Genomic DNA, 21,575 nt, shown 5'->3' on the forward strand with positions numbered 1-21,575 from the left:
CTGGAATGTGACTGGTTTCCTTGCCCTGAATCTAGGCGTTCTGAAGTGGTTTCATTTGAGATGCAGGTTGGGTGGAGCTCACCTGTGATTATCTCACGGGGCCCACCTGCCTGAAGAGGCTCGGCTCTGAGGCCAGGTGTGAGGCTGCAGTCAAGGTTACAGGACGGCTCCGGTGCTGTACTTTGGGAAGACAGATAGGTAAGACTTTGCAGAAACAAAGGCCAGAAATGGGAAGTAAAACTCGAATGAGAAGCCAGAGTGTGAATGAGAACGGGAAAGAAGCACTAAGACAATGATTACTTGTGGAACCCATGTGAAGCGTGAGGCACTGGGGGGTGCCTTCCAAGCTCAAGGTCTTGGGAGGAACACAGAGTTGGGGTCGGGGGAAGGGAGGAGTTTCACATGGAAAAGCAAAAACTAGGAATAACAACGGCGACTTCGACTATTTGTCAGGTCATCAATTAGAAGTGCCGGTGGACTTGGTGTCTGTGGTTTAAAGGAAGCGAGGAAGGGGACCAGGGGAGGACGACAGACGGAGGCCAAATTCTGGATCAAGGTAAATGATCTCTTTAATTAAGGTACTCCATCAGTAGAATGGGATGCTTCACCAAGTAGTGAAAGAATCCACCCTCCCCCCAGTTAAAAATGAACAGGTCAGGGACAGTATGGCAGAGACTATAGCTCTGAGAGAGGCTAGAGTTAGTGACTTCTAAGACCCCAATCAGCCCTCAAGACTGTAGGGTTTTATATCAACTCAAAGGCACGTTAGAAAAGGGGCAGATCCTGTTAAAATAACTAGAATTATCTTTCAATATTTTCAAACTCAAGACTCAAATTCTACAGAACTGTTATGGGGAGAGTTCCTTGGACTTTCTGGGAAAATGTGATCTATGTCCAAGTAGCTATAACTGACTGGGAGGTGCTCCACTGCATAGGGTGGGGCTGTGTTCTAGAATCACCCTGAGTGATGGAATCCATGAAGTCCAGGGTCTTAAGTGATATAAGAAGACAGCTGGCCTCTGAAGGACAAGTCCAGAAAATTGGCAAAGAGCTGGTGTGCAAAGTGTTCACTAATGGGAAGCCTGTTGCAAGAACATGTTAGTTTTTATTTAGCAACTAGTACATCCCTCCATAGCATTCTATATATATATATATATATATATGTATATATATATATATATATATATTATTGATTTCAGAGAGAAAGGGAGAGAAACATCAATGATGAGTGAGAATCATTAATTGACTGCCTCCTGCATGCCTTCTACTGGAGATCGAGCCCACAACCGGGTATATGCCCGTGACCAGAATCGAACCCAGGACTCTTCAGACCGCAAGCTAACCCTCTATCCACTAAGCCAAACCGGCTAGGGCTTATAGCTTTCATTTTAAGCCATGGGTTACAACCTGTTAGTGGGTCACAAAATCAATTAGATAAGAGTCTCAATCACTTTTATTTCTTAGTGAAATGGAACATAACAATAGAACGGACTAGAAAATATCAGAATGCACTGCACGTAGCAAGAGTATATACTGTTTTGTGAAACTTTTGTTTCAGTTAACTGTGTGCATGTGATGTAAATATATTTTTTACCTTGGCTGCCCTAAAGAACTAAAGCTTAGGGCTAGGGACACAACCATGCAGAAAGAGCAGGGACACAGACACTCTGGGTAAAGATGATGAGTTTTACTGACAGCCAACACCCACAATTACACATGGCTCTTCAGACAACTTGATCTTTGGGACTAGACTTTGTACAGAGTCAAGCAACACATAGAAGCGTACAAGTGACACTGGCAAGACTCTTGCTTCTAGCAAGGGAGCAAGCTATCTACAACTCATGATCAAAGTACCGTTTTATTCTTCTTAAACAGAAAGCTTAATTTGCTCTGGCCTTCCGAAGGGCTCTAATCCAGGCCCGCATCTCTTTTCAAGGGATGTTCTCTTCATGTGGGCCCAACCTCACCAGAGCAGCCTTTCCATCTTGCAATAGTCTTATCCATGATGTAGACAACTAGGCTGTGCAGGCAGGGAACACACAGACAGTGGGCCGCTTTGGTGGTGCTGGTTTCGGTGGTACCTCTTTACTGGATTTTGGTGACTGCTTCATGGATGGAGGTGGCCACATAATCTAGGTTTTTGGTGGTTAAGCCACACATGTTGATCCGACCACTTGGCAGCAGATAGATGTGCTTTTCACTGACCAGATATTCAACCTGCTTGGCTGTTGAAAACAAAAAGAGAGATAATCAGAGTAGTAGGAATCCTTTAAGCCTCAGCAACTCCATGACAATTACAGTTTTCCTTCTTTGCCTCATAATACAGAGAAGAAAAACCACAAGAGCTATTCTGTCCAATTGTACACAGGGAAATATCCTCAATCGATTCTGAAAACTAGTCGTATTAGCTGACTTTCTAATCTCCAGGAAGTTTAACAGCGCTCCTCCTCATGGGAATTTTAACCTGGGACTACCTCCCAACCAAACCTTGCACATCCCATTCACAGGACACGCTGTCAACTGAAACAACCCTCAGACTTCAGAACACTCCACTGATACGAAAAACTGGTTATGAAGTGCTTCCTTCATCTCTTCCTTAACCTGAATTTGCTTATCCCTGAGCACCTGGAAGCAACCTCCCTTGGACATTTCATTTTCACAGCACATTGTACAAGGCCTCATGCATGAGAGGAGCTGGCTGAAATTCTCATGGATGGAGCAAGAAGGGACTGCCTGTACTTCCTTTGTGCCACAATCTCCAGAGCTTGTTTGCTTTGTTGCAAAGCCATGAGAGAATTTCAACCGATTATTGTCTAGTTTGTACCCTTAAGACACCTTCATTGGAGGGAATGGGATAATAATTGTTATGGACTGAATGCTTGTGTCACTCCAAAATTCATGTGGAAACCTAACCCCAATGTGATGGTATTGGGAGGTGGAGCCTTTGGCAGGTAATTAGGTTAGATGAGGTCATGAGGGTGGAGCCCCATGATGGGAGTAGTGCCCTCATAAGAGGCTAAAGAGAGCGTGCTCTATCACCATTATGTGAGGATGAAGCAAGAACACAGCCACCAGCAGGCCAGGCAGAGGACCCCCACCAGGCCCTGACCATGCTGGCACCCTGACTGACGTCCCAGCCTCCACACTGTGAGAAATACCTTTCGGTTGTCTAAGCCACCCGTCTGTATTTGTTACAGCAGCCCAAACTAAGATGATAACGAAATCCTAATAACCAAAGGAGCAAACACTGTGCCAGCCAGAGGGAGAGGGAGAGATGGCATTCTGGTGGCCCTGGTTTATCGTACCTTCCAGGACCTCTGATGTCCCACTTACTACCAAGCCAGGCACACAAGCTCCACATGCAGGTGAGTGGCCATATCTGCACCATGTGGCCTGGCCAGTGGGTGCTCGGGAATAACTTATTAAATGAATGATCCGCCGAAACCGGTTTGGCTCAGTGGATAGAGCGTCAGCCTGCGGACTGGAAGGTCCCAGGTTCGATTCCGGTCAAGGGCATGTACATTGGTTGCGGGCACATCCCCCGGTGGGGGGTGTGCAGGAGGCAGCTGGTCGATGTCTCTCTCTCATCGATGTTTCTGACTCTCTGTCCCTCTCCCTTCCTCTCTGTGAAAAATCAATAAAATATATTAAAAAAAAAAAAATGAATGATCCCTCTGTCATTGGAAGGGACAGCCAATTGCAAATAGGCCCTACTGACGGCTGACCAAGATCATTCAAGGCTACCCACTGGACATTCAATCATCTTTTAATTCCAACTACCAATCTTAAGTTTATATTTATGACATGGAAAGGTAACTTTGTAACCTCTTTTTTGAGGGCAATGCTTAAGAGACTAGGAAAGACCCATTAAGAAATTAGGTCCCTGCCCAGCCAGATGGCTCCGTTGGTTCCGGGGGGGGGGGGGGGGGGGGGTGTCAGCCTGCACCAAAAGGATTGCAGGTTCAATCCCCAGTCAAGGCGCATACGGGAGGCAACTGATTGATGTGTCTCACATCAATGTTTCTCTCTACCTCTCTCACTCCCTTCCTCTCTCTCTAAAAAAAGTCAATAAAAATAATTAGGTCCCTGAGTAACATATGTAATATTCACATTTAGGATTAAGGAAGAGCCAAAGGGTACCTAAGCATTTATGACAGACCTTTCATAAATCAAGGCTCCAAGCCATAAACCCTGTTACGTCCCAGCTGGCTCTGAGCCACTTCCCAGACCACAAAAATGAAAATATCTTCGTTATGGGACGCAGGACAGACCACAATTATGCTCCTCTGAGACCCAGGGAGTTCAGGAGATGGATGGGACACACTGAGAAAACCTAACTTGTTCTGGTCCAAAGTTCTCGCTGACCAATTAGGCAACAGCTAGTGGAGCTGAGTCCAAGGACACTGACTGAGAGGAGTGCTGGTCCTAATAGTGAGCATTGGGTGGGGGCACTTACTGTTCAACCCCGTGAAGCTGAACATTCCAATTTGCTCAGTGATGTGGTTCCAGGTTCCAGGGGTCTTGAGGGCCTCTAATCGTGCCCTGAGTTCAGATCTCATGGTCAGAATCCGGTCAGCCATCGTCTTCACATTACCTGTCCTGAGTGGACAGTAACATAAATATAGATCGGAGAGATAATACATGAAAACACAGAGGTTTAAAAACCACAATTCAATCTATAAGCTGAAAACGGGACTACCACCTGCTCATTATGGTATGTGGGTGCCTGGATGGGGGATATACAGGCCAGAGAGATACGGTTACCAGGCAGAAGGAAAGGACTATATTCACCGATGGAGCTCAGTTCTAGTCTTGGGTGTACGAGCTGTAATACCACCTGTTTTAACTCAGACTTCACCTAGGTGCTGATCTAGACAGAATGATGTATTTTATCAGGACTCATTAAATAGAGACTGCATATTTAGCTACTATGTAAAAGTTACTGTTTCAAATAAGATAAAATATATGTAAAGTTAAGAATGAAGAGCCCCCAAATTGTCACACTAACTTGAAGTTGGATATTCTATCCTATCAGGATTCCTTCCTGTTTCCCCACTGTAAGGGGATGAAGCCTGGGTGGTGGGAGAGTGGGGGAAACGCGCATGTATCCGAGTGTCCCTTCCTGTGTTCCCAGTGCTTGTGAGGCACCTGTGTTGTGTTATGCACGTGAGAGTAGGTGGCAGCCCTACTTTATAGAAATATCTGAGACTCAAAGAGGCTGAAGTAATTTTGTCTTGCCTCCGCTAAAATAAGAGGAAGAGACAGTTAAATGTAATGGGGCACTTACTGTTCTGCATTCCCACCCCTCGCCCATCAGGCTGTGAGTCCCTTACCATTCCTTAAAGAGCTCAGGGTTAGAGAGGGTAGTGGCCACGATCCGCGCTCCCTGAGCAGGGGGATTGGACCAAGTGATTCGCACAATCTTCTCCATCTGGGAAAGGACCCGCTGCATGCTATCAGGTTCTTTTGCAACCACGGTCAGATTCCCCACACGCTCATCTGGAGACAGAGACGAGAATTAGCCCTGGTGGCCCCGATGGGGGCGGGGGTGGAGGGTGGGGCTGCAACTCAGGAGAGCACTCACTGTAGAGCCCAAAGTTTTTGGAGAAGGACTGGGCACAGAAGAGCTCGAATCCTTCAGACACAAAATAGCGAATGGCCCAGGCATCTTTCTCTAGGTTTCCAGATGCGAAGCCCTGATAGGCTGAGTCAAAGAAGGGAAACAGAAACCGGCGCTGCGAGGAAGGAAAGTGAGTCAGGCAGGACATCCTTCTGGAACCAACCTCAGACACTGGCTTTCCTTCCCCAACTGTTTCTGGAAGGAATTTCTAAAACTGTCCATTTCTCTTTTCTGCATCCAATCACCACTTTACATCTCTATTTCTCTGTTCAGCTAAACACCAACCCCTAAATCTAACAATTTCGGTAAACCTTGTTTTTTTAAGTGTATCACCCCAGAGCATCAAGATGCCGCCTTGCCAACAGGGCTTACGTACAGAGGCAGTGTCTGTCCTCCATTGGCAGATTCTTTCCCATGGATTCCTGGTGTGATAAGCTTAGTCAAATGTCAGCATGGTATCCCCAGGGCCTCTTCACAACCTCAGGCTATTCTACTGGACAAGGACACTGCATGCTCTCTCTTCTTATCACTCCGGTCTCCTCAAAGGGCTCCCCACACTGAACTTGCTCCTCCTCTGGGCTCACTCTCTATGTGGGCACCACCTCCCTGATCCCAACTGTCACCCAGAGGCCAGGGTGCATCCTCCTGTGCCGCCTCTGCAGCTCATCCCTCACATCCAATCACTCTCAAGTCCTATCACTCCTGTCTCCTGGGAGCTCTAGAATCCTTTCACATCTGTCACTGCCACCTACTTCACTCAGGTCCCCATCAGCTCCTACCTGGATTATAACAACAGTCCCCTAACTACTCTCCCAGCCTGTCTTGTCTGGACTCCCTCTGATCCATTTCCTGCCATGGTGACTTGAAGACAATGCACGTCTGATCATGTCACTTCATGACATCAAAGGTTTTCATGGCTCCTCATTGCCCTCAGAATGAAGTCAGTGCCTCAGCACAGGCTCTGGTCCCCATTTACCTCTCTAACCTCATGACTCACATTCCCCCCAGCGCCCTTGGAATCTCGGCCAGGAATTACTTTCACTTCCTTAAACAGGCCATGACCTCTACACCTTGGGTTTTGGCCATGCTCTTCCCCTTACAGGGAACATTCCTGCCCCTCCAGCCCCCACCTGTCCTCATCCCTCAAGTTTCAACATGGAAACCTCTTCTTCCAGGAAGGCTTCTTCCGCCATACCACCCCTCCCGACACACACACACACACACACACACACACACACACACTCACACACACTTCCCAAAGTCCGGTCTATGTGCCTCTCTATAACTCCACCAACAAAACTGTCTCACATGACTGTTTCCCCAAACAGGCTGTGTATGCTCTTTGAGGGCAGCTGTGTTCACTGGTCTATCCCATGCTGCCAGTCATATAAGTTTCTCAGTGAGTATTTTTAAACACCTTAATAAAGAACATATGTACACTTTAAACTAGAAATTCCAATCTAGAAAGTTACCCCAAAGAAATAACACAATGGAGTTTTATTACATAACTGTTCATAAGAGCAAGAAACCTGAGATCTTAATGTCCATCAACCGATTTAGTCAATCCCTATGTGACATGTCCATGCATGGAAAACAATGCTGCAAAACATTTAATAACATGTAAGGGAGTTCAAATCAAAGGCAAAGTATGTTATAAAATGGTCTAGACAAAATTATCCCACCTTTGTAAAACAGATGTTTATATGTATAACTACACTAAAAAAAAAAACCAACTTACATTCTGCACCAAAATATTGACAGTGGTTTTCTTTGGATAACAGGATTTACAGTTAATATTTCTTTTCTTCAGGCTTTTCTCCACTTACATATTCTCCAGTAAATAGGTATGGCTTCTGAACACATTAAATGTTAATACAGAGTATTTGTTAAGAGATGCTCTGGAAAGGCAGTTAGTTACCTTCATGACAGAGGCGATCTCCTTCCACTGCTCTGGAGTTGGGTCAGTTCCAGTTGGGTTGTGTGCACAGGCATGGAGGACAAAGATGGAGAACTCAGGAGCATTCTGAGGAAAGGGAAGCTACGTCAGCTTGGACACGAGCAGGACTCTCCTGCTTATCAACTGATGGAAAAACTTTTCCCTGCTCCCTATGGTTCTGCTTACTTTTTCATCTCATCACCCACCTCCAGATCCTTCAGGAAACCCTGGAGGTCAAGTCCTCTTTTCGCTGCATCCCAATAGTGATAGGACCGAATGTCTTTAAACCCAGCGGCAGTAAACACAGCATTATGATTCTCTGCAGGCAAAGGGGTAAAAATGTAAATGGTTTCATAATCACAAGGAGGTGTGATTGTAAAGGACACAAGTCAACTTCCAGGGCCCTGGAATGTCCACTGGGCGACATCGAGGTGAGGAGTTAAGATTCAGAAGAATGGTTGTAACCAAAAATAAATTCAACCAGGCTTCTTCGTGCTAAACTTATATCCTAATGGTCCCTAGATCTACATTCTATGCCTCCTCTGGGAAATTTTAACACACGTGAAAACGTAAGTCTACGAAGAGTCTTGGGAAAAAGTATTCCTAATGTGAATTTAAGCATTGTATTACTCATGTCCTGCCAAAATCCACTGCTGGAGCCATTCCTAAATGTCATTTGATCCAGGGCTGGATTACATTTTCTGGGTAAACAGTGAGAATCATGAGGATATTTGCCCCTAGTTTCTTTGTTTCTCCTCTTAACACACTTAAAGAACTCACCCCAGGTTGGTGAGGATACATAGATAGGCGTGTCCTTGTTGTTTGTTCCATTGTACCATCGCACTAGGAACTCAGCTCCGATTCGAAGCGCACCTGTTCCCCCCAAAGACTGCACACCTCCTACCTGAAAGAGAAGAAGCGGGGTCACTGGTTGATAATGGGGAAGTCAGAAAATATAGGGGGAAATACAGTAATGATGAGCATTTACTTTGTGACTGCTCTATGCTAAGCCCTTACATGTACTGTCTCCTCACTCCTCACAACTACATAAAGAAGATACTGTTATTTGCCCATGTTCACATATGAGGAATGGAGGCTGAGAACTGAAGCACATTGCTCAAAGTTACCAACTATGGGCATTAGGGAAGTCTGAAGTCTGACTCTGAGGGGAGCTTCCCTTCTGAATACAGTGGTAGAGGTCATACCTAGGCCACATCAGAGTGTGCCCTGGAGGGCATACCCCCAATCCCTTTGATACCCAACCCAAGATCAAAACTGCCCTCCAACAGAAGCCTGGAAAAATAATGTTTCCAGCTTGCCATTGACATCAATCTGGAATACTGCTTTCTCCTTCCATAATGCAGGCTTAGGAATCCTTAGTCATATATTCTAATGAAACAAAGGTGACATGTGAATACTACTTTCTTTCCTTGAGCATCATCTCATCTTAAAATGACCTCACAGGGGCAATAAGAAAAGTCCTAAGTTTTACCATTTACCAAATACCTTCACATGCATTCTTATTTGATCCTCAGACAATCCCATGAAATAAGTTCTAGATCCAGAATTTACATGAGGACACTGATTCAGAGAAGCGGCTTGCTAAAGGAGACACAGGTGCTGAGTAGCAGAGCTGGACATCAACCCAGGTCTTCTCACTCCAGTCACGATGCCATTGTTGCTCTGCCTCTATACCTTTGATTTTGCCCTTTCATGATTTAAACGAGGTTTTGGCATAACTCTTTCAGCAGGGACATGTTTTAAATTACATGTTGCTTACTATGTCTATAGGATTAAGGAGAAAGAACGGAAAAGAGCACATGGGAAAGCCTATCTAAATAAAAGGGCACATATCAACCTAAAAACAGTGGCAACCTCTGCGGAGGGGCCTCAGCTATGGAGAATAGTGGTCAAAGGGACTGTGGCCTAACCTGTAAGTTGTTTTTTAAAAATAAAAATGTATTCATGTATTATTTGTAAAATTTTAAAATAATTTTTTTTTAAATATATGGTGATGTCTAGGATCTGCTGTAAAATAATTCAGCTTTGGCAGGGCAGTGGGAGGTATACAAGATTGACCAAATACAGATCATTGTTGAAGCTAGGTGATGGATGCATGGAGGTTTGTTCATTACACTGTTTTATCTATTGTTGTAGATATTTGAAATTTTCTACAATAAAATGGTTTAAAAAGCCCAGCTGGTGTGGCTCAGTGGTTGAGCATCAACCTATGAACCAGGAGGTGACGGTTTGATTCCTGGTCAGGGCACATGCCCAGGTTTGTGGGCTCGATCCCCAGTAGCGGGTGTGCAGGAGGTAGCCGATCAATGATTCTCTCTCATCACTGATACTTCTATCTCTCTTCCTCTCCCTTCCTCTCTGAAATCAATAAAAATATATTTAAAAAAAAGAAAATATGAAATACACTAGACTAAGAGGGAGGGCTATGTTCCACAAGTAACAGCCCCAAGTCTTACAGCATTAAGTGATCAATAATGGGGAGTGTTGGGCAAAGGAACAAGTGTCTGCCAACACAGTTAATAAACGTGTAAGAATGTACAGTCTTAGGGGAAGACACTCCCCAACACACAATCTCTGTTTTCATTTGTCAACAGAATTCCAACTATCAGCAGCACCTCAGAAAAGAATCCCCAGTTGCCAAAACTCCCCACTTTCAAACTTTGTCAAGGCACTCCTCTCCCTCTATGGAAACAATGGATTGTCAGAGCAATGTCCCAGTGCCACCCATAGTCTCTCAACTCTTCCACTTCTACCTGCATTCCCTCTCAGTTCCTTGAAGTAAGTGACACTAATTAAGTTAATTACTTGCCTAATCACCGACCTGGAGCCTCACTGACTTCTGATACACATAATAATGTGCCCCTGTGTATCCTTCACTAGACCCTGCAGTCGTGTTTATCAGAGCATATGGGTAACAGCATGTGGGGATAAATCAGGTGTCTCCAAGATGTGGTCCCTTCCACTCATGAGGGCGCACCAGACAATGACCCAGGGGAGTGATAAGGGCCGCTGGTTTAAATTGCATTATATCTGAATGAACTATTGCAAAAACCTGAGCTCTTTCCCTTCCTACTCATCCAGCCAAGTTTATCTTCTTCCAACACTTGTATTGGGTAACTCCTCTGCTCAAACCTTTAGGTGGCCTCCCCTGCCCCGCTGCTAAAACCAGCCTGCCTGATCAGATAGGTCTCTTTACATATAGGCCTGCTTACCTCTTACCTCTAGCCCTGAGCTTCCACTACTTCAGACAAATACCTTCCCTCTGTACCTTGTGGTTCTCAACCCTGCTGTACTTTGGAATCACCTGGAGGGCTATTAAAAATATGCCCGTTGCCTGGCTGGCATGACTCAGTAGTTGAGCATCAACCTATGAACCAGGAAGTCACGGTTCAATTCCTGGTCAGGGCATATGCTTGGGTTGCAGGATCGATCCCCAGTGTGGGGTGTGCAGGAGGCAGCTGATCGATGATTCTCTCTTATCATTGATATTTCTATCTCTCTCTCCCTCTCCTGTCTGAAATCAATAAAAATATATTGAATAAAAATAAAAATAAAAACTTTAAAAAAAATGCCCATGAATGGAAGGTAGTAAAAGGGCAGGATAGGGTGGTACCTCCAAGATTCTGATTTAACTGGTCTGGTGTTGGGTCCAGCCATCAGTATATTTTTAAAAACTCCCCAGGTTATACTAACGTAGCCAGTGTTGAAAACCAGTGCTCTAGCCTCATTTCCCAAGGTTCAGCAGAAGTCTCATCTTCAGCCATTACCAGCCTCCCTCTTCTCTGAATCCCTACAACACTGAGAATCTCCACCAAGCCACTTCCTGCCACACAGAGCCTCTCTCACTGGCTGCTTCCAAATGTGCTCCTCAAGGGTCTCTAGTTCTACACAGACTGTGTACCAGGAAGCCCTGAAATGAGAGAAGCCGAGACCAAGGCTAGAAGAATGAAAGGATACAGTACTAGCAAAACTGACAGGAACTTCAGAGAGCATCCAGTCTAGTGGCTCTTGAACTTTTGGGGGCCACAGACTACTTTCGAAAATCGGATAAAAGCCTTATGAGCCACAAACGAGTCTTTCGGTAACATGTAAATGAGTCATAGGGGCCAGCGGGGTAAGTGATTTGCCTATGGTCAAAAATAGTGGCAGAGCTGGTCCAGACCCTAGTCTTTTGATCAATCCATTAAATTCCCTTAGCTTGGCATTTCCTCTGACTGCTTCAAACCCAGTAGCTGAAATCTGATAATCAATTGGGCAAAAGTGAACAACTGAAGAAGCTGTGCTTTATACAAAAGCACGTTATTTGCACATTCAGGTTCCTGAGGTCACACTACTTAAACCCTGATTCATCGACAGGTCAATAGACATAACACCTAACCTTTTAAAACAACTTGAATTTTCACCCTCTTTTTCAACTTTCACAGTTCCTAAAGAGAAAATATACATCCTCATCCCAGAACTCACCCGCTTCTCCCGGATTGCTGGGCTGTCATCCCCGAGGGCAAGGCAGGAAGCATGGGTCCGGAACTCCGATAGGCCCAAGATCGGCAGATACTCGTGGTTTAGGTTACTGTCGTTAGCAATCTTCTGCTCCACCTTCCTCACTACAGGCAAAACCCAGGGCTGGGAGTCATCCGTGCGATAAGCTAGAACATGGGAAAGAATTACATAAGGGAATTGTATAAGGCTTTGTCCAAATAAGAGTTTGGAACTATGAACAGGGAAAGTTCTATCGCCATCTGATCAAAACAAAGTCAAGTTCAGGAAGTGCCTGCCCGCCTTGGGCCAAGCACTGGGCTAGGTGCTAGGCAAGTAGAAAGACAGACATGGTTCCTATCCTTACAGAACTTATTGTTCTTAAATATATGATCACCAAAAAATAGAATGTTAAAATAAAACTGGGACATCAGAGCCTGATAGAGGGAGAGAACGCATGTGAAAGCACTCAGTGAACTAAAATGACATATCTTACAAACGCTATGTCAGTATTACTAGTGCACTGAGGTCTCTAGAGCCATTGGCCCAGCAATCTGCTTCCTTCTGTATTTCCAGAAAAGGGCTAGTGCTACTTCGGATGAAGGCTGCACCTTCAGACATAAACATGCAGAGAGAGGGGTGTGAAAGGAGGCCCACCTCCTCCTCTTGTCCCTTTAGAAATGGGACAAATAACAAGCAAATGCCCTGTGACTGAAGATTCCAGCAACTGGTTACACAATCACCCAGCAGCCCACTGAAACACATCTGTGTCCTCTCTCTGTGTTCTGACATCATTCAGTGTTTACCATTTCAACTGTTCTTCCCACTTCATGTGCTTCACACTTTTATTGATCTAAATGCATCTATTTCATAACATTTAATCTTGCTTACAATCAAATTTCTAAGCACTTCTAAACACTAAAAGTATTTTTTGTCCACTTTGAGTTATCCTATTAACTGATTTTCCCCCCTTTTATACTACCCTCTGCTTACTTGGGGATTATGGCTTTAGAGGGCAGCTGTCCTGGCTTGCACCCAAGCCAGAGATCTCTCTGAGTAGGATTCCTGACAGGGGCCATTTGCCTCTCTGCTTGAATGTTTAGGTCTCCAACAAGCCTATACTTTTGCAAGTGATTTTGAAACTGCAAATTTTAGAGTAGTTCTGATTAACTTGGTTGATTTCTGCCCAATATTAATCCCTAACTTTTTTTGAAAAATCACTTTGTGGGGTGGTTGATATTATTTACTGAACAACACATGTTGATTGTAGAAAATTTAGAAAAGCCCAGAAAGTAAATAATAAACATTATGACTAACATGTAATCCCAGCACTCAAAGATAAGGAGTTTGAAAATTTTGGTATACAACCTTATAAGCTTTATTTTACATGATTATATTCTTTTATAAAATATGGATCAGATTTTATATAGAATTTTCAATGTGCTTTTTTCCACTTACCAAATAACTAACTGTCATTAACTATTCTTCTAATAGGTGACATATTCACATGCCCTCGTGCCATCTTTATCCTCCATTTAACCTAGCTCCAAATACTCTCAACTCCATGAATAAACTGTTTTTAATATCTTTTTGTAGAAAAGGGAAAAAAAAGTTTCTTTTTTCCAGAACTTCCTAATCATACACAAGGAAATACAGTTATGTCCCCTCTCTTTTCACACAAAAGGTAACATATACCATAATATACACTGTTTTGTTCCTTGCTTTTTCCACTTGAAGATCTTTTTATATCTGTGCATACAATGTTTTTGTTCTTTTCTACAGCACAAAACTGATGAGTGTACCATAATTGGTTTTGCCAGTCTCTTGTTGATGAACATTTGAGTTATTCCCAATTTTGGCTATTACAAAACTTCAGTGAACAACCTTGTACATACATCATCTTACACGTGTGCAAATGTATCTGTTACATGTAAGGTTGAAATGGTAGAGTGGGCTGAGAAATATATGCATTTGTGGTTTTTGACAGACATGTCCAAATTGTCCTCCAGCAGAATGTTATCAGTTTGCATTCCTACCATCAACATACAAGACTTTCTGCTTCCCCACTCAGCCTTACCCACTGAGTGGTGTTTTTGTGTGTGTGTTTTATTTTTGTTGTTTTTGTGTGTTTTTTGACAATGTGAGAGTGCAAATAGAATCTCAGAGTAGTTTAATTTGCATATCTCTTATTATAAAGGCAATTGGGCATTTTTCAAATATATACGAGCAATTTAGAGCACAATTTTAGTGGCTAGACAATATTTGTAAATTGTATGTTTTAAATAAATAAAATATGAGATAAAGAAAAAGCCACAGTACTATTGCTCTTACCAGTAATGTATACTCTGTGCAACTCTAAGAAATACTTAATGCAACTGGTGTCAGGGAGGCAGTGTGTCTATATTGTGACAAAAGGGAAATTGGCCAATTTAAACCTCCCTTTCCTTCTTCACTGCCGTTTCCCCAGGTTCAGTTCCAGATGTATTCCCAATACTTCACCTAAATGGCCTAATGAGACAGAACTGCAGATTCCTCTTGGGTGACTGGAGCATTATCAACAACCACTGTTCCTGCTGCCCAAGGGATTTTATTCCTGTTTCTGGACTAATACGTTTCTCACCCATTTTTTTATTCTCTCATTCATCTCACAAGGATTTACTGAATCTATCATGAACCAGGCACTGGCTAGAAGTAGCTACACAAAGATGGATAAGATAAAATAAGACACTGTCCTCCAGAAAACATAGAGAATAGAGCCATTAATTCTCCTGTGAGGGTCAGGGGAGATTTTGCAGACAATGAGGTATGAAAGGGTGTCAAAGGTAAACAAAGAAAGACAAGCATTCCGCACAGAGAGAACACCTGGCAAAGTCCAAAGGCTTGGAGAGATGAGGTTTTGGAGGATCTGCATTTTCGTGGTTGGAATGTAGGATCCATGGAGGAATACCAACGAGTGGCTCAAAGAGTCTTGGAACTTCATTTCACTGGGCAAACCACTGAAAGCATTTAAGCAAGAGAGTGATATGGAGCCCTAGCTGGTTTGGCTCAGTGGATATAACGTCGGCCTGCGGACTGAGGGGTCCCAGGTTCGATTCCGGTCAAGGGCACATGCCCAGGTTGCGGGCTTGGTCCCCCTGTGGGACATGCAGGAGGCAGCCAATCAATGATTCTCTCTCACCATTGATGTTTCTCTCTCTCTCTCTCTCTCTCTCTCTCTCTCTCTCTCTCTCCCTCTTCCTTCCTCTCTGAAATCAATAAAAATATATTTTAAAAAAGAGAGAGACAGAGAGAGAGTGACATGGACAGCTGTAATAGGATCATTTGACTGACATGATAGAAAATAACTGGAGAGGAGGACGGAGGCAGATAATTAAGTCAGGAGGTTACTGCAATAATCCCAAAGGAAAATAATGAGGTCTTGAATTAAGGAGCAGCAGAAGGGATAAAGAAATGGAGAGATAATTAAAAAAAGATTTATGAAGTAAAAAAGACAGAAGGTAGTAACCAAGTAAATAGACATGGGATCCAGGAAAGAGTCCCTGATGACTCGAAAGTCTCTCTCTAGTTTGGATAATGGCTGGTGGCGGTGGAGTTGACCAAGACATAGAACATATGGGGAAGAAAAAAAGAAAAGGTTGAGGGAAAGGTGAAAATGATGAGTTGTGTTTTAATCACGTTGTATTTGAGGTGGTTGTAGGATAGACCCAGCAAACTATAGCAAATGTGGGTCCGGTTTTCAGGGAAGTTCAGGATGTAAAGAAGCCAAAGCCATTGTAATAACAAGGACCTACTGAATACTTAGCACATATAAGGGACCATGCTAAATGCTTTACTTTTTTTACTCTCAATTCTTTTAACAACTCACAATATAGATACTGTGATCCCTATTTTAGGGATCTAGAAACTAAGACCAGAAAAGCTAAATAAATTTTCCAAGATCACAAGGTCTATAAGAACCAGACTGTCATACTTAATCCATGTGTCTTTTTTACGAGTAACAGATGAATGGAAAAAGCCCAAATCAAGCAGGTCCCAGAGGACTGTGTGAGCGGCCTTTTTGTCAGCATGCTCCCACCTCCATGTAGCATTGCCTTTATCCCTGGGTAGTAACCCTTTTAGAGGAGTCACACAGGTTTCAGGTGAGTCCAGCAGTCTTGCTTTCCAGATGAAAAGGAACAAAATAGAGAACTAAAAATGAAACCATCACCCTCTCCTCCTCCTAAGATTTCCACTTCCTTTACCCATTCCCACTCCAAGGCCCTTCTCCAACAAAGGTTCTGTGGAAAGGGCCAGGGGTACTCAGAAACACCTAATATAGCACATCTCTCCAATAATTTTATCTGAAGATGCCAGAACCCACATTAAAAATAACAACAAATATTAAAATAAGTACAGTTTGGAACAAAAGAAAGCTACGTTTACATGACAAATGGACTGGAGTCCATGAAGAAATGTCTTGCTTCAGGCTGGACCCATGTCTCCCCAGCCTAAAGCCATTTGTCTGAAACTTTGAGAAGCACTAAAACTGTCAACTCAGAGAACATCACACTGAACAGTGGAAAATGTGGTGCTCTGCTCTAACTATAAGGAAAGTATACAAATAGTCATAGCAAAAAGAAACTCTCTGGAGAAACAATCTGCAAGTAGCAACTAGCTAATAAGATTATGGTTACAATTTATTCGAAACATGTCCAACATCACTAGAACTTGAGCTGGATAACCACCATTGGGCTTTAGCTTAACTTGGAGGAAAAGGAGTTAAGTGACTCAAAATCAGTGACTAATGACATTTCATTCACAAAGAAGATATTGTGGGATGAGTATACAGCTAGGACATACAAAGGCTGAAAAGAGACTTCTTATTCTACTTTATTTAGACCCTTATCCGCACACCTGTCATCCACAAAAAAGACAGGTCACAGTGATCATCAAAAATAACATTTATATAACACTTTATTTACATATCACATTTCACATAGTTATTAAATCCTCAGTCAACGGAAGAGGCCAGTAACATTATTATCCTACCCTATAGTCAGGTAATGTGCTAGTGAATCTTAGAGTAGCATTTTAGAGAAAGGGCATTCTGCCCTGCCTCCTCATTTCAACAACTTGAGTCTGTTAAATAACCCATCCAAGGTCATGTCACTGAATCTGTACCCAGGTCTCCTGGCTCTTCCCACTACAGTGCACTAACTGCCTCTGGAGCACCTGCAAGTACCCAAAACAGAGGAGGGAGCAGAGACCCAGGAGTGTGAGAGACCTGGCCTAGAATCCCAGCTCCACACCACCAATGGCCACATAACTTGCCTGCTTCATCAGCAATAGTGACAACCCTTCAGAGTCATTGTAAGCATGAAATGAGATTAAATGCATAATCATCCTATATAATAAAAGCCCAGTGACCATAACGGCATAACACCAGAATGACCGCTCGACCAGTTGCTATGAGGTGCACTGACCACCTCTTGGTCCTTCCTCCCCGCCCACACCCCCGGCCTGCAGGCTCCAATCACCGGATGGCGAACGGGGAACCAGAGTGGGTGGCAGCAGCAGGGTGGGACTGGGAACCGGCGAGGGAACCGGGTGGGTGGCAGCGGCGGGGCAGGGCAGGACTGGCGAGGGCAAGTGGGTGGGTGGTGGCGGCGGGGTGGGAATGGGGACTGGCGAATGGGCAGAAGATGGCTCTGATCACAGGCTAGGCCTAGGGACCCTACCGGCGCACGATTTCATGCATTGAGCCTCTAGTTTGCTCATAATAAGGAGGTGAAGTTCCTGGGTTCCTGGAAAACATGACAAAGGCACTGTCACAGTTGACGTGAACTTCTGAGCTGCAGACTATGCATCTGAGCCAATCACAACTGGTCTGGGCTGGCAGGGTGCTTTTTTCTCTGCATGAGCACGTTACTTCTGAACCAATGCCAGAAACTTCCACTTTGCAGTTCTTGAACTGAAAATTTTTATTCAACATTTTTTATGTGACCCACCCAAAGAAGTGCCAAAATGAAAACAGCAATAGCTAATCCTTACGTAACTCCTACTTATGTGCCAGAAACTGTTCTGTGTACTTTAGATGTATGTAATCCTCATAAAAACCCAGTAAGACAATTCAAAGGTAACTGAGTCAATAAAATCTGAGGTTTTAAAAAATATATTTAGATCAACATCAATATTAGTTCTTCACCATATATCTGGCCCTAAGAAATACTTGGAAGTTTGGATTGGATTTAAATAAGAGGTTGAATGGTACCTACTTTAATTCAATTCAAGGCAATCTTTCGATGTTTCTCCCACTCTGCTGCCTGCCAGAAATATCACTTTCCCTCTGTGGATGAAACTACATAGTATTGATTTAAAAATGCTTTCTTATGAAAAATGTCAAGCATATACAAAATTTCAAGAATAACATAACGGATGCCTATGTACCCATTTCCCAGCTTCAACAAACCCTCACCTTTTAATGGCTTTTTCTTACCCCTCCCCCTTAATCTTTGGTGAAGTCTTTTTAACAGATCATATGCACAGACATAAACAGTCACAGTGGGAAGCCTGATTCTGAACCGCCTTCCTGCCACCCTCTGCTACAAAACAGTCCAAATGCCTGTTTTGAAAAGTTTTACTCCTTTGCCCAGCCAGTGTTGCTCAGTGGTTGGGTGTCATCCTATGAACCAGGAAGTCACGGTTCGATTCCCAGGCATGGTCAGGGTTAGGTTTGATCGAGCAATTGAATTGATATTCCTTCCCTGGAGAACTGGCTTTTCAGGTCATTTCACTATGGACATTCCCTGAAGACCACATTTCACCTGTGGTGACCACATTCCATTCTCTCCCATCCAGGTATGCATAAAGAAGTCTCTACCCAGAAAAAAGCCCGACAAAAGTCCTTTAAAAGCCAATGACTCCTGTGTCACTGGGTGCTGGAGCCATCCAGGCTCAGACACCTGGTGTGCAGATGATAGAATAAGAATCCCTCACCACTCTGGTCTCCTGCATTCCTCCTTCGGCGACCTAACAGTCAGAGCACATGCCCAGGTTGTGGGCTCCATCCCCAGAGTGGGGCCTGCTGGAGGCAGCCGATCAACGATTCTCTCTCATCTTTGATGTTTCCATCTCTCTCTCTCCCTCTCCCTTCCTCTCTGAAATCAATTAAATATATATATACACACACACATATATATATTTTAATAGTTTTACTCCTTTTAGTCAAAGCCTGTTCCCTAGCATAGAACATCACCCTATTCATTTTCTTCTTCCTGGCTGGACTCTGTATGTGGTCCAGAAAGTGTGTGGAGTTTCAAACGATGGTGATATAAATAAAAACTTCACCAGAGAAGATTAAAGTTAAAGGAATGTAAGAGGCACTTAAAGTCCAAATCTTTTTCTTGGCAGAAGAAGAAAACGGAGGCCCCAGGCTGCGAACTGTTCAAGGTCCAAGAGATACAAGCAAGAAAGGAAGACGCGGGTGTGTAGAAAATGCGTTTCCAAAGTCTTTCGACTCCTTTCCACCATCTCTACTCGTTCCTACCACTTCTAAAAGGCTAGAACATTCTCCCCAGGTCCCCCGAGGGAGCGTTAACCTGCCACAGAAGCATTTTCCATCTCTTTTATCTCACTTAACACCTCCTTCTTCTTGAAGTCAAAGCAAAGCCTCAGTCAGTCTTCAACACCCCCTACACACACACACACACACACACACACACACACACACACACACACACACACACACACACAGCTTGGGAAAGTACCTGACTGATACCTGGTAGTCACTCACATATTTTCCGACTCAGAACAAAGCTCCCTCGGGCTGAGTTCTCTCTGAGTCCATTTCCCATCAACAGGACTCCAAGCCTATCAGGCTTCCTATCTTACCCTCTCTCCCTACAATCTCTGGCCGCCCATGTCTTACCAAAAGAACACAGAATGGGGATCGGGAAAACTGAGCTGGTGTCCTGGCCGCCACATCTGTTCTGTGTGACCTTGGACACATCTCCCTCTGCCAGGGGCTCACATACCCATTTGTAATTTGTAAAATAAGCAGGTTGAACTAAGCCTCCGTGATCCTGCCTCCTCCCCGATCCCTACCCCAGTGCCCGGCTGGCCTCCGCCTCTCCCACAGTCCCCAGAGCCCGAGTGAGGTCCGCTCCGCTCCCCGGGGCAGCTCACGTGCCCGGGCACCGCATCTTTACCTCCCACTCCCAGGTTGACCTTGCGGGGATCCGGATCCTCCCGGAAGTCGGCGGTGAGCTTAAAGACAAGGACCGGCGGGGCCTGCGGGACTTCGGCAAACACTGACGGAGGCGCCATAGCGAGAGAGCTGGAGTCCGTGGAGCTGGAGCCGCGCGGTCAGGTTCAGTCGCGCCGGCTGGAGGAGACTGTCACCTTCAACTAGCCGGCGGGGCGGGCCCGCGACCTCCAATGGTTGAGCCGCGTCCGGAGCTTGGCAACGCGGTTAGCCAATCGCCGGCTTCTGACGCACAGGGACAAGAGGAATAATACAGCCAATGCCAGGGACTACGTCTGAGCTGGGGGCGTGGCGTGTGTTGATTGGCAGAGCGTGGTCCTATCGCTGAGGCCATTGTTCCGGGCGTCCGAGGCCTGTGGGGCGGAGCCGAGCGACCAGAGTGTCCCGGAGGCTTCGTCATCGACCTTCTAGGGATCACCCGGCAAAGGAGCGGTGGCCGGCGGGAATTACGGCGGAGGGGTCTTCCGGTACCGGGACGCGCACGTTCCTGACCCGGCCTGACCTGGCCCCGACTGGGAGCCAAGTCCCCGGGTCTGCGTTCGGGACGCTAGTCCTCGGGCCAGGACGTGCAGCTCCAGAACCCGCGCGGGCGACCTTGACCTTCGCCAGCTGTCAGCTCCAGCGGGAAATGGGGGTGGGCCGCGCGCCGTGGTCTCAGACCCGGGACATCCTACTAAAAGTGAGAGAGAGACCAGGAATTCCTGTCTGCCGCTCTTACAGTTTGAGATCGTTGTTTCCCTTTCCTTACAGAGAAGGCCTGGTCCTAAGGGACCTTCAGGCTCTGGGCGCCGGCTCCCATCCTGCTTTCCTCCCAGGCACGTACTCAGCCAGACCTTGCTGTCCTCAGCTGGCTGGTCCCCAGGCTGACTCTTCTTTCAGTCAGGCCGTTCCTTCCCCTGAGTATTCCTTCTTCTCCGCCCTCCCTCCCCCCAAACCTGGTGACCTTCAAGACCCAGAGTAAATGCCTCCTCCATAAAAATCTCCCCTTAATCCTCACTCTAGTCAAAATCCGTCTCTTTCCTTTGCGTCTGAGGTACCTTGTTAGCAATACCACCATTTTAGAAAATGCCCTAGTTGAGAACCCATGTCCTAGTTTAGATTCTGGTTCTGCCACTTACTAACTTGTGCAGGTTTAGACAAGTTACTTGACCTCTCTGTTCTTGCTCGGTAAAGTGGAGATAATAGTATTTTCCTCAGGGGAATATGTGAGTTAATACTTATAAAGTGGGTGGGGTTTGTTGTTTTTTGTTGTTTGTTTTTTGTTTTGTTTGTTTGTTTTT

The 21,575-nt window shown here is 44.9% G+C and overlaps 1 protein-coding gene across 2 annotated transcripts; it reads right to left on the reverse strand.

Moving 5' to 3' along the window:
• Nucleotides 1-1,435: 1,435 nt before the first annotated feature.
• GOT1 (glutamic-oxaloacetic transaminase 1) lies at nt 1,436-20,448 on the reverse strand. 2 transcript variants are annotated; one of them, XM_008144169.3, is made up of 9 exons: nt 20,240-20,448; nt 12,042-12,223; nt 8,337-8,460; nt 7,763-7,875; nt 7,539-7,643; nt 5,585-5,735; nt 5,334-5,499; nt 4,457-4,599; nt 1,436-2,225 (listed from the first exon to the last, which is right to left on the reverse strand). In XM_008144169.3, exons 1-9 carry the CDS (start codon nt 20,355-20,357, stop codon nt 2,086-2,088), a joined length of 1,242 nt encoding a protein of 413 aa, XP_008142391.1. In that variant the 5' UTR covers nt 20,358-20,448; the 3' UTR covers nt 1,436-2,085. The 2 variants fall into 2 exon arrangements, with proteins under 2 accessions (XP_008142391.1, XP_054584890.1); XM_054728915.1 differs by lacking the exon at nt 20,240-20,448 and adding an exon at nt 20,066-20,084.
• Nucleotides 20,449-21,575: the final 1,127 nt, after the last annotated feature.

This window comes from Eptesicus fuscus, chromosome 17, assembly GCF_027574615.1.
Source record: "Eptesicus fuscus isolate TK198812 chromosome 17, DD_ASM_mEF_20220401, whole genome shotgun sequence".
NCBI classification, from domain to species: domain Eukaryota; kingdom Metazoa; phylum Chordata; class Mammalia; order Chiroptera; family Vespertilionidae; genus Eptesicus; species Eptesicus fuscus.

Excerpts from the sequence above, each read along its gene's own strand:
- GOT1 (XM_008144169.3), bottom strand. The coding sequence starts at position 20,357 with ATGGCGCCTCCGTCAGTGTTTGCCGAAGTCCCGCAGGCCCCGCCGGTC. Across the intron at positions 12,224-20,239 it reads GGTCAACCTGGGAGTGGGAG|CTTATCGCACGGATGACTCC; the intron begins GTAAAGATGCGG and ends CCCATGTTCTAG. Across the intron at positions 4,600-5,333 it reads CCTGAGCTCTTTAAGGAATG|GACAGGTAATGTGAAGACGA; the intron begins GTAAGGGACTCA and ends CTGTCCACTCAG.